Source organism: Carassius carassius, chromosome 13 (genome assembly GCF_963082965.1).
Source record: "Carassius carassius chromosome 13, fCarCar2.1, whole genome shotgun sequence".
NCBI classification, from domain to species: Eukaryota; Metazoa; Chordata; class Actinopteri; order Cypriniformes; family Cyprinidae; genus Carassius; species Carassius carassius.
This window is the reverse complement of record NC_081767.1, coordinates 25297158-25310654: the sequence shown is the minus strand read 5'-3', so window position 1 is coordinate 25310654 and position 13497 is coordinate 25297158. Positions and strand designations below refer to the sequence as shown.

Here is a 13497-nt window from a genome sequence, read left to right as displayed (position 1 = left end):
AATGTATTTATTAATAGTAATTAATAATAGTAATAATCAAACTATAATATTTAATTATTATTATAACTGTACATTAATACATTTTAAGATTAATAATAAATACAAATAATTACTGTTAACATTACATATTATATACAATGTAATATATGAAATTATTAAATTATGTTATACAATACATACATTTAAAATAGAAAGGGAGAGAGAGCGAGAGAGCCTATAATAGCTCATCTTTATTTTCACATTACAGTATTAAGAATAAATTTTGTAGAAAATAAATATAAAAATAATAAATATCAATATTAAATACATTTAAAGTGATCAAAATAATAAAAAAATGAATTAATAAATAATCCTTTTTTATTTTTATACTGACACGGAAGAAAAGTAATTTTTGAATAAAGTCATTATTTTTGTTTTCGGTCCGCACAAAAAGTATTCTCATAGCATCAAAAAATTTCGATTGAACCATTGATATCACATGGACTATTCTAGCAATGTCCTTGCTACGTTTCTATGCCTGGGAATGTTTCAGCTGCATTGCTGTCTATGGAGCGTCAGAAAGCTCTCGGATTTCACCAAAAAAATCTTATGGGTTTGGAACGACATGAGGGGGAGTAATTTATGACAGAATCTCTACAGGTTTCTCGACAGGTTTCATGAAATTCACCCAAAAGTGCTCATTCTTAACATCAGGGAAGTGTTAAAATACACAGTACTGACACACCTTTCCATAAAGCTATAATGTTTTCAGGGCTTCTGCTGGACAATTCACATCTGTAACCCCCATGAACAACCCCAAACGAATCCTCTCTAAAGACCAAGAAGTCTTATCTTTAAAACCCTATTATTTTCCCACACAATACACGGACACACTCGTGATGCCGCCCTTGTGTTGGGCCATGGCAACTCCACAACAATAACCCCATCAACCTTATCGATGGCTCTGCGTGAACTGTTCCCAAAAATGTACACCACCCTTATCGATAGTGATGAGTCCACACAGCTCTTATCAATAGCTCTACACACTGGCAGTGTCCACACAAGCCTTATCAATATGCCTGCTGCCGTAGACACCAAAGCACCCAGTGTGCCATATAAAAAAAAGAAAATCACCCTTCATCATTAATTCAACACCATCGTACAAAAGAAAGAAAGAAAGAAAGAAAGAAAGAAAGAAAGAAAGAAAGAAAGCGGTCTACGAGAGAGCAGTTCTGGAGCAGCAGCAGTGTGGTAAACACCCCGAAGCTAACACAAATCAATCCACGGTGGGTGTTGTGTGACCAGTCATACTCCGTTATCACAGCCACATACTTCCTTTGAAGAAGGATTCACATTAACTCAGTTGGGACCCAAAACTTTCCTGAAATCTCATTTAATGAACAATTTGTAATTAATATATTGGTGCTTCATTATATGTGTAGTACTTGTATGCATGACAGGGTTGTTGTTCACAGATATTTTGGGTAACCCTGTAACCAGGGTTATGGTGAGTCAGGCTGTTGGTGATAACAGCCAAAACTCCACAATAAAACTGCTAGAAGAGAGAACAGTAATTATTATACATGACGAAATGATGGCCTGTGGCCTTAAAGCTCTGGAAATAGACACAGAGAGGAATTCAGTAAACAGCTGCAGGATTGCATCACGCAAACATAGCAGATTTTGCAATCATGCCTGTGTAATTATCTGTTGTATCATTACTGACGCTAAAACCAATACATTGGTATCATCAATACTCATGGTCAATATTCAATAAGAGTTATCATGGACTGGTATTTTGGCCAGAAGCAATGGTTTAAAATTAAAGAACCTTAATAATGGATTTGTTTCTAACAAGCACAGCTTTTTACTTTGCAAGATGTTTCACTGATGAACTGAAGTGTGGATTTCTTGTGGAATGTGGAACGTTATGATGTTTTTATCAGCTCTTTGGTCTCTCATTCTGAGCAGCCATTCATTGCTGAGGATCCATTGCTGAGCAAGTAATGCTACAGTACATTTCTTTAAATCAGTTCTATTTGTATATTTTCTAATTCTATATTATCAGCTAATTTTCATTTTTGGATGAACTACTCATTTAAAGTTAATCGTAAACAAATCTAAATGAATATCCATTTTTCATACCTTACATTTTAATGTTGTGACACCTAAATTCACTCGTAGCATTTAAAATGATTGATTTAAATTATTACATTGCTTTTGACAATACATATTCAAAGGAGCTTCACAAAAAATATATATGTTTCAATGGTACAATCAGGAAGTAATCTGTTATCAGTCAGTGATGAGTGTGTCAGAGTAATATCCATAAAAATAACTACTGGCTATATTAACGGTATCAGCCAGAATTTGAATATCAACAAACTCCTAAGAACAACGTGTTCATTTAAACAAGAATTCACTCTTAGTCAGTTCTCCTCTCAATGTATTTTTATATTTGTCAGTTAACGGCCTCATACCTAATTTCCAGTTTAGCTGCAACCTTTTCAGGGATGTTCCTGAACAACACTCTATATCAGTCCAACACAAACAAAGATTCTCATATACTCATAACATTGAGGGAGTTCATCTTTTTAAAGCTCCAGTGACTCTTGTTTCTAGGCTAAAAGGAGCATGCAGATGTCCAGTCATTCCTATTCAGGTTTCCATGGCTCCTTGGGCTTCTCTATAAGGACTAATTGATTTTTAAAAAGACTATTGTTGATATCAAATGAGCAGATCGCTCTGCGGCCATTGATTTTTTGACACAGTACAACAGGAAATCTTTATCAGAGCCACGCTCTGACCCTACGCTAATAGGTGGGGTTTAACCTCTGCTGAACAACAAATCCCCCACTTTCCTAACCCATACGGAGTGGAAATAGCAAGTGTGTTTGCTAGAAAGTATGTGTCTAACACAAGTAAAAGAGTGGTTATTCTGTAGTTTAACAGGAGTGATCAATAAACCATCCACCGACACACTCATACTCAAACAAAAAGAGCCTGATAACTCACCCAAGCGTCCGTGGGTCAAAGAGTTCAGTTAAGAAGATACAAATTTCTAGGATAGGCATCGTATATTCAGCGAGGCATCATTTCCATTTTACCCTTCTTTTGCTGGGTGGAGATAAGACACCTGCGTTGCCACTCTCATCAGATGAGCTTCAACAGAACTTTATCATTGACATTTACTACCGTTTAGACAACTAAGTTCTCTTAACTGTACTTCTGAACTTTTATCTGACCAACACAAGGCCTGGAGAAGAGCAGATGCCAAACTAAATATGCAAAGGTGTAGGGAAGATGAACTATGCTCAAACAGAAAACATTTCACACTGCTGCAAAGATGTGGCTTTGAAGACGCACGCCTGGAGAAACAAATAAAGACTTTGAGCTATATGTTAAATTATACCATGGTGGAAAACATATTGAAGTGCTGAAGCGAGTGTATAACAGAAATTATAGAAGAAAAGTGCAGGTCTGATAAGCACAATGAGTGTGATATATCACAATTTAAACATAAATAATGCTTGACCAGGATAATAGAACAAGAAGCAAGGAACCAAGAGGATAACTACTGTAAGAAACGGCAAAACAAAACCGTTGCATAATGACTCCTACAAGATACTTTAACTTTAGCATTACTTAAGTGTCAACTCACCCAAACCAACAGGGGGCGACAAGTGAGAAAGGTGCAATTAGTCTTAACAGGGTGATCTCGACAGAAAAGCAACAACATTTACGTTTCATTATTTTAGGGAGTCAATAGGCTTTAGTTACATCACAGCCATAGACCATGTTTTGCTACAGGGACATTAGCTACTAGAAAGGCTCGCGTAGGAATTCCTGGGAGCTTTCACTGGCCAACATGTCAAACAACCAATCAGTTAGTTTCGTTCATTGTCATGTTTTTAAAGGCGTGGAAATGTCGCCAGTGTTTAGTTGATCCCAATAAGTGCTCGTCATCACAGTTCTAAACACAACATCTTTTTTCTTTCGTGAGGGGGTTTGGCGCCACGGTATCTTTGTTTCCAGGCTGATTGTTAAAGAACGTGACATACGACTCGCAGAAATCCTGTAGAAATCAACCAATCCGATGACGATTTTGACACTCCTGAAGTGTTTCCACTTTTGTGTCCCATATGCATCATACGTTTAGCCAACGGTCCGTGGGCGTGTCGTCTGAGGCTGAGACTAGCTTTTAATAGCTTTTGACAAAAAAATCTGTGTAATGCAGGATGAGTCATATTACGTGAGAAACAATGTACATTTTAAAATGCAAATATATATATGCTAAAAGAGTTGAAGTATATAGATTAGATTTAAAGCAAATGCACATGAACTAAATGCCACAAAACTCCAATTCTGATTTCATGGGGTTTTAAATGATGTTTAACAGGTAATACATTGCTTTAGGATAATAATTTTGTGTTTAATTCTCACCCTTAATGCTGTGATTTTAATTAATTTGAATGTCTTCTGGTTAGGAGACCATATAGATGCTCTATAATCTTCTGTATGACTGCAGGCCTGATCTTGTGTGTGAGTGTGTATGTGTGTGTGTGTGCGCATTTCTTCCTTGTCTTCCACCACCGTTACCCTTTCACAAATTGAAAGTAAGGACCTTCCAGAAACTCGTCCTGATAATCACACATAAATTAATTAGAAAATGTTTCTTGACATTCTCGCCGCATAGACAGGGGAAAAGACTCCGGGAAAAGCCATCAAATTAATTGTACGGTATGTGACTTTGATAATTAATTCAATAATTATTTCATGTCTACTTTAGCAACTCCCTCTGGCTGCAAAAAAAAGGACATTTTGATGAAAGCATTGTAAGGATTTAGTTTCGGAAAAGAAAATATGGGAAATTACAAGGAAATACAGTGGTGAGAAATTTTTTTGACTTCAGTGGAAGCAAACACGCATTTGAACATTTAAAATGTGTAAATATTAATGTAGTAAATAACAAAATATAAAATCAAGTGAAATTTGCAAACAAATAACTCTAGACATTTTCTCAAATCATTTTCCATACCATTTTTACAAATTGCTTGAAACCAACCAGTCCCAAGGTGAGATATATATATAATTATTTTTATTTATTTATTTATTTTTTTACAATAAATGCTATTTGGTTTGATAATCTATCACAAAAAAAAGAAATTCACACATTTTAAGTGTGGTTTAACTGTCCAAATATTTTTAAGGCCACTGCATCTCTATAAAACAAACTGAAATAAGAAACGGTCTATGACTAAATGTCTGAACGAAATAAACTTTAAACTAAACAAATATTTAATTCAATTGGATTTAATCCAACCATTAATATAATATCAATGCAAAACAACCAGGTATACGTGACAAAAATGCCTTTCGCTGCCCGTTTCTTCATAAATCCTATTCCTACAAAATAAAATGTCTCCAGATACTTCTCACATATTTAAACTGTTTTCTAGCTACAAATGACAGATGTAAGTGGCACACAGAGAAGCCAGGGCCTGGCAGAGGGAAGATATAGGGCAGGAGAGAGAAAAAACTAACTGAAATGCGGGGCACAGAGAGAGAGACAGGAAACGGCAGGAAAGCACAGGCATCTGATAGGGCTGGTAATCGGCGTGGCAGTGTCCCGGCTGCAGCCGCCAGTTCATGGGCCACATGGAGATAGCAGCGGGGGACAGCAGTGAGAAATGTTCCTTCAGATTAAAGCCCACACCTCTCAAACATCAACAGGGGAAGAGAGTGACAGACAGAGGGAAGAGTATGTTCTTAATTACAGATAAATTCCCCTTCCTTCACAGTCAATCATCATTGTGCGAGTCGTATGCTACAGTGGAATGCACACTTGTTCACAAACAATGGTTCTAAATTTAAATTGTTCCAGCCTGAATGTTTTCGTGTGAAGTTTATTAGATTGCCGTTGAGCTCCGTTTAACCACAAGTGTGGGACGATTGTCCCGCAGCCCACTGTGCACAATAAAGTTCCAGCATTCTGCAGGTGCATAGGAAGCATGCCAAGAGCAAAATAAAAATAAAAAAAAACTAATGAGGTTCAAAGACACTCTCATCAGTGAAAAAATATTGCCTGAAAACACGTTTGTTACTGTTAATTTATTATACGAGCCTTAACTGAACAGAATAACCCATCAGATCATTTGACATTTGGAAATTGTTTTTTTTCTTTTTTCATTTTATTAGAAGTGGCTATACTGGTGGCCCACCATGACCAGAGTGGGAAAATAAATACTTCTTAATGGTTAGTTTAGTAGTAGGGATGCTAATATTACTGTACATTTGAGAAAAAAAAAAAAAGTAAAAAAAATTTCACTCAAATTGCTAGTACATTTTACTATTGATGACAAAGAAACAGCAAGTAACTTAAAAAAAACAAACAAAAAAAACCTTACAGAGAACCAATAGGACGATAATTATTTTCTTGTTATAGCTAATAAGTGATAAACTGCAGATATTCAAATTCTGTATTATTTTGTCAAAAATAAATCACCCAAATTCACTTTTACATTTCAAATGATTGACTTTACTTTTTAGTAGGAAAACATTGTAATTTTGTTATTTGCTAAAGATTAATTTAAATATGCTTTTTAATTATTAGTGTCGTTAAAGAGAAACATTAAGTGAGCGTTAGATGGCAGTAAAGATTATCTATAAAGTAAAAACAAGAAATATCCAATATATAACCGATATTAACAGATACAGATAAACTACAATTCCCACATGGTCAGGTCAGGAATCTGGGAAACACACTGTGCTGGAATAAGAGGGTAACGTGGGGAAGTGAGAGTGACTGAGAATGGAAGTTAACGGTCTGACGCTGGTCCCGCTCTGCTCAGCCTCAGATAACAGCTTCGCCCGAGTCCCTCGTAGTGCAGCACGACCACAGCCAGATCTCAGGAAGAAATAATGAAAGATTGCAAAAGAAGGCAAGATAATCAACTGAAGACCATCGACTTCACAGACTGTCATTCTGATATATCGGTGCTGCCAAAACATTCTCGCCGACACAGGAATTAAGAAAAAAACAATTTGGAAAAAAACACGTTTGATAGTCTGGCAAAATTCCAGGTGCTGTTATATAGTGTAATGGCACTTCATGTAGATCTCTGAAAATATCATGCTCCGTTTTACCATGAACCTGTTACAGCATTAAACTTTCCACAGTTCTCTCTCTAAATATATTTTTCTAAACAACCAAAAAAAAAAGCTCCTACAGCATGTAGAAGATTAACGGTCAGACACAATTACAGATCTGGCTGTATCTGATATCACAATCTAGCTTTACGTTTATGCATTGGAGTCTTTTTTATGGTTAGTATTTATTTTATACTGTTATGTGTAACCCAAAATCAGCTTAACCAAACTAACCACATAATTGATGAGACTGACAGCATGTCACGATTATTTGCATGTTTAGGCCGAGTTGAATTTATCTGAACAGATACCAACATAGTGGTATCAGGCTTCCACTAAATTATGCCCCAAAAGACACACAACAAATTATGAGAAAAAAAAGGAATTAAAAGAAATTCAGCTTTGTTCAGCAGGATATAGATCATCAAAGGTCTAGCAGTGCATCAGTGCCACCGATGCCCTTCCATTGAGAGTGACAGCAGATCAAAATAAACTTGTGAATGAATCTTTTGAATTAACTTTGAAATGCGGAGCACAATTGGATATTACATCCATACACTCTGGTGCTCTGATCTAAGCTTCCTCATTCAGCAGCGAAACAATGGGTACAGGGATGAGACTGAATGACTCGCCCGTGAATTTCACTCCTGCAGTAGAGTGTTGTAGACCCGTCTGATAAAACCACAGACTGCAGGCGCTTTTGTCTCCCTGAGAACAATATAAATATGTTTAACTAAGGACTATTACTTGCTACTCTGTTTAATATTAAAATTTAACTCCGTGATATCCAGGTTTTTATGTTCATTCTATTTAAAGCTGAGGTGTGTTTTTTTAAGTGGAAAGTGTAACCAGTGTGTCACTTCAAAACACTGATACTCTTGTTAGTTCAAGGGTGCTTTCACACTTGGTTTGCTTGCCTGGTCCGAACCAGAGTTCGATTGCTCAACCCTCCCTCTTCCCCCGCTGGACTATATTTATATTATATTATTTGGGTCCGAATCGCGGTTCATTTGCGTCATCAAGCCAGCAGCTTTTTACCCCATTGCTTAGTAACAGCGGAGCAGGAGAAGGTGGCAAATGCATACATTGCTCTCTGCACTTTTAAATATTTACATTTTTGAACAGTTAAATGTGTTTACAAGGCTTCGGTACATAACGGAACTTACGTCTGTCTTACGAAAGCTCGGCAGCTGCTCTAAAGAGTGCTGAAGGCAAACAGAAATTAGATATACTGTACAGCTCTCTGTTTGCAGCACGTCAGTCACGTTAGTCAGGAAAGTGAGTAAAACACACAGTTTTATCAAATAATACGTCATTAATAATGGTTCACTTGCGCAATTTTGCTACGATTGCGTTCAAATCAGCAGCGAAGTGTAACCAGATTTCACATGAACCATACCCCAGACCACCCTTTTTAATCGGACTCGGGTACGGTTCGCAGGTGTGCACCCGAGTTCGGAAGACAGCGTTCACATCATCCAAACGAACCAAACTCTGACGTCAAATCGTACTCGGGTGCGCACCAAAAGTGCTAGTGAAAAAGCACCCTGAGAATCACAAACAGCCTGACACACCAACACTGCCTTGGGATGGGGCTCTTTGTCCAACCAATGAAAGTAAGGGAGAGTGTCGGGAAACCTGTTTTATAACAATCACTATTTTGCTATTTCTCTACAAGAATTTAAAAACACACTTCATCTTTAAAATGCCATAAAATTTGCATACAATATTTACAAAAAATACAAAGAAAAAACTCAAATGCTAAGATAAGAAAAATCCAAGTTTGACATCTGAAATCTATTTAGACAACTTCACTAAAAACATATATTAATGAAACATTAGTAATATAATAATAATCTTAATAAATAAAAAAAATTATACATTTAGTTAAACTAAAATAAAAAATATTTAATGTAAAATATTATATATATAATAATAAAATATGAAATATAATAATATATTTATATTATATTATACATTTTTATTTATTTAAATATTTGCAGCAACATACCAATAGGTGCATGTATTTGCAGGAACATTTCATGACACTGGACTGACATCCACAAATAGATTTCTTTTTAAATTTAGTTCCCCTCTCTCCCTCTCTGAGCTATGCTGATATGTTTATAATTTTCCAGTGCTCAGGACTCTTCAAGAGGTCTATGCAGATTTTCTTACTCCTCTGCTGACACTGTAAAACCTGGCCCACACCTCCGCACCTATCAGCGTCCCTGCAGCCCTCTCATCAATGCCAGCTCCAGCACCCGCAAATAACTTATCAGCATTTAAATGCCAATGATAATATGCACACGCAGCTCCCTCCGATCCCTTATAATTAAATATGATAAAATCCCACCACGCCGGGTAAATAACAATAATCATTATTATCATTGCCATTATAATGCTTTATTGGAGTAATTTGAATAACTTATGTGGATAAGGAAGGCTTGTGGGGAGGAAATGCTGGGCAAGCAGGAACATAATATTCAGAGCTAGTTTAGTCAAGGTCTAATTCCATCCTGTTAAACTGTAAAAGAGAAAACGAGATGGAGAGAGAGAGAGAGAGAAAGAAACGGGAAGAAGGAGGAAGAAAAAAGGAGCAATGGTCCGCCAGCTAGAAGGGATTACTGTGACGGCCATTTGCATATCAAGAATTTTAAGCAGAGAGGAAAATATCAAACCCTCCAGCCAGCAAGGTCATTTTGAAGATAATTTTTTTCTTCATAATTTATTTTGCATATCATGCAGCAGGACACGTTATAGATTAAAAAGCTGCTTTGCCATATCAACCCATTCCTGACACTTCTGCCTCACCACTGCCTATCAATTCATTCAACAGAACCCCACCCTGAAAAATATTCGATAAAGATACAGAAGCAATTAATAAACAACAAGCCTGAGTTTTCCAGGGTTGTTACGTATGGATGCTTTAAAGAAAGGCTAGACGCCTGATCAAATTAAATTGCGTAAGGTGTTGAATTTTAATATGTGCTATTCTTTGATAATATGGTGAATTAAAAAACAACAACATTCAATTTAAAAAATAATAATACCTATATATTTTAGTTACTCTTTGAAGTGGTTGAATAATACACTAAAAGACTCGAACTCATTTAAAATTCTGTTTTTTTTACACAGAATTCAAACTAAGTTGTACCCCAGCATACTGGCAATTCTTAAAGATGTGCATTTTATAGCTTCAAAACTGATAAGGAACATATAAATAAGCATACTTGTTTATTTATGGCCTACGTTCTATCTCTATCTCTTTATCTATGTGTTTGTGCATGCGTATACAATAAAGCTTTATATAAACTGAGAAAAACGACACTGGATAAAAACCTTCCAGCTGAGAACTTTAAGGAAACATAAGGCCAAGATACGAAAGGTTAAACAGAAATAGGAAAACGTTCCAAGAGATATATTCAGTACAGAATGACAAAATCACTGCATAAAGACATCAAAATATGCAGAAATTACTGGTAGTTTCGCTACCACAACACCTTCATATAGGGCTGTGCAAAAAGTCGAATGCGATTTTCATGCACATCTCATCAGTAAAGACGCTCCTGTGATTAGAAGTATATCTCCAGCCTGTGCGTTTGGATCTGGGTTGCCAGGTTTTCACAACAAATCCTGCCCAGTTGCACTTCCAGGAGGTTCCCCGATAAAAATTGCTTCCCGGGGTTAAAATATACATTTTTTGGAAGGGTTGCCTTGGTAAAATTCGCATTTTAGTGGCTAAATATCACGTTATTTGTATTGGGGTCACTTCGACCCGCGGACATGAAAAACAACCACAGACTTGGCAACACTGGTCGGCATTTACTACACCGAGCCGTAATTCACTGACAATCTACACAAAATCGATATTAAAATCGCATGCGATTCTTTGTTGATTTTGAAAACGATTTTGTGTTAGTTGTCTGTAGACTACGGCTCTGTGTAGTAACTGCCGCTCCACCTGAACCAGTGTTGCCAAGTCTGCGATTGTTTTCATGTTCGCGGTTTGAAGCAACCCCAATACAAATAACGTGATATTTAGCACCTAAAATGCGAATTTTACCAAGGCAACCCTTCCAAAAAATTTATATTTTAACCCCGGGAAGTAATTTTTATCGGGGAACCTCCTGGAAATGCGATTGGGCTAGTTTTGGACTAGTTTTAAGAAGCAATTGGGCAGGATTTGTTGTGAAAACCTGGCAACCCTGATCTGAACGCACGTGCTGGAGAAATACTTCTAATCACAGAGCGTCTTTACTGATGAGATGTGCATGAAAATCGCATTTGATTTTTTGCACAGCCCTACCTTCATACTAAAGAAAGAGGTAAAACAGGATGTGACATCATCAGACAAGGCCCGGTCCTCTCTGAATGAAGTCAATCTGGTCGTTAAAACCAGAACTCCGCTGATTACAGTAAAAAATGAGAGGAATGCAAACAGCCCTAGATTAAATGTTTTTTGTTCAGTTCTACGAGGATAATAGGAAAAATAAAAAGGTGACATATACAAAACGAGTGCAAGAATTAACACACTGTGACCCAAAACAACAAGAAACAAGGAAGAAGTGCATGTGTGCATTGGTCAGGGGGTGTTAGTGGTGATGGAGAGACTAGTGGTGGGATGTGGGGAAGTGTGGGGGGATTCAGACTGGTCAAAGTTTCCCTTTTGCCAATCGTGCTCGTGATAAAAGCAGTGCCTGCTCCAGTACTGATAGAAAGCATATCTCTCTCCTGCTCCCCCCTGTTTCTTTCTTTCACTCTCTCCCATTTTCTCTCTCCCCCTCTTCCTCATTCTCCTGGCAGTTAGTTTACGAGGGGGGGGGCCTATCACGCTCACATCGCCAGTGCTGTCATCAAGCGGCAACCGCACAGCAATTAATATCACTCCAATTACTGTTAAAAGGACAGGCTGGAACAGGGCGATTATAAACACATCCTTCACGTGAAAAATTAAAACACACACATAAACACACACACATATTGAGACGATTTCAACATATTTGAGATAAAGAAAATGCCTTGCATATTGAATCATGTCATACTTTACTAGATCCCCACTATCGCTATAAGCTGTACCGCTCAGCCGCATGGTCCTGAGAGAAAAAGATGGAGAAAAATGATAGAAAAAGCTGCTTTACGTTATCCAGGCTGATATTAAAGATTTGAGTACAGCAAAGTCTTAAAGTTCTAAGTATGTCTTAGATTTTATACAACCGGTTTGAGGGAAAGAGTACAACACACAAAATAACCTAGAGGTTGATGCATACTTATTATCATATGTTTGCAATTTAAGGTCTTTGACAGGGTGATTGGCATCGAGGAACATCTATGAACATTGTTGCTAAGAATGAGGCCCACTAAGGTCCTCAACCTGTGCTGAAAACCTGAAAACAAGTATCTGGTGTCCACAGAATATGTCTATGAAGTTTCAGCTAAAAATATTTCACAGATCATTTATTATATCATTTTGAGAATGCCTATTTTGAGTCGGATTGCAGAAACACGCAGTTTTTCGGGCCTGTGTCTTTAAATGCAAATAAGCTGACAGTATGAGTATGGCTGGCCCTTTCTGATGTAAACACTCCAGGGACAGATAGAGACTCACCTGGGCCGTTCCACTGAGGTTCCCCTTCACCATCTGCCCCTTCCTCCTCCTCATCTTCAGCACAGTGTTTCGGTCCTTTCTCATCTTCCCCACCCTCACCCGGCACCGAAATGGACTCGTGCGTTCTTGGTTCTGTGAAAAGCCGATGAAAATAATACATCAAAAACAACACATATTTCTTAGTCGTCCTGTTCTGAAATGTTTATGTATGTGCAATTTAATTCTGTGCTATGTTATCTGGAGAATTTGTTCTGATCGGTCAATCACAGCATTCTGCAGACAACAGCTTTTGTAAAAATAAAATATTTAGTTATTTGGCAAGTTGACATGAAATAAATGGAATAATTAATTAGTCATTATTGCAAATTAATCTACTTCAGAGTGATCAGATTTGTCATTTTCATTATATTATTATATGCTATTATCATATAATACCACAACACTGTTCAAAAGTTTTTGTTAATGAAATCTATCTGTTAATGAAACCTATTTGATTGAAATTACAATAAAACAAATACTGTTAAATATAATTACAACTTAAAAAGAACTTCTTTCTATTTTAATATATTTTTAAATATCATTTTTTTCTGTAAAGAAGCCATTTGTTGCTCAAGAAACAGTTTGATAAGAAATAGTTTGATCAATGCATCCCTGCTGAATTTATTGAGATAATTTAAGTATTAATTTCTTCCAAAATTATGTCATATAATATCAAATAATATAATAATTTAAACATAAATATTTTGTATTTTTAATTGTTA

General features: G+C 36.6%; 1 protein-coding gene across 1 annotated transcript in view; it reads right to left on the bottom strand.

Moving 5' to 3' along the window:
- LOC132156195 (zinc finger protein ZFPM1-like) overlaps positions 1-13497 on the bottom strand; it is a 71246-nt gene that overhangs the window by 19061 nt on the left and 38688 nt on the right. The window contains exon 3 of the mRNA XM_059565093.1: positions 12737-12868. Within this exon, the coding sequence (XP_059421076.1) occupies positions 12737-12868 (132 nt within the window). The remainder of the gene's footprint in view (positions 1-12736; positions 12869-13497) is intronic.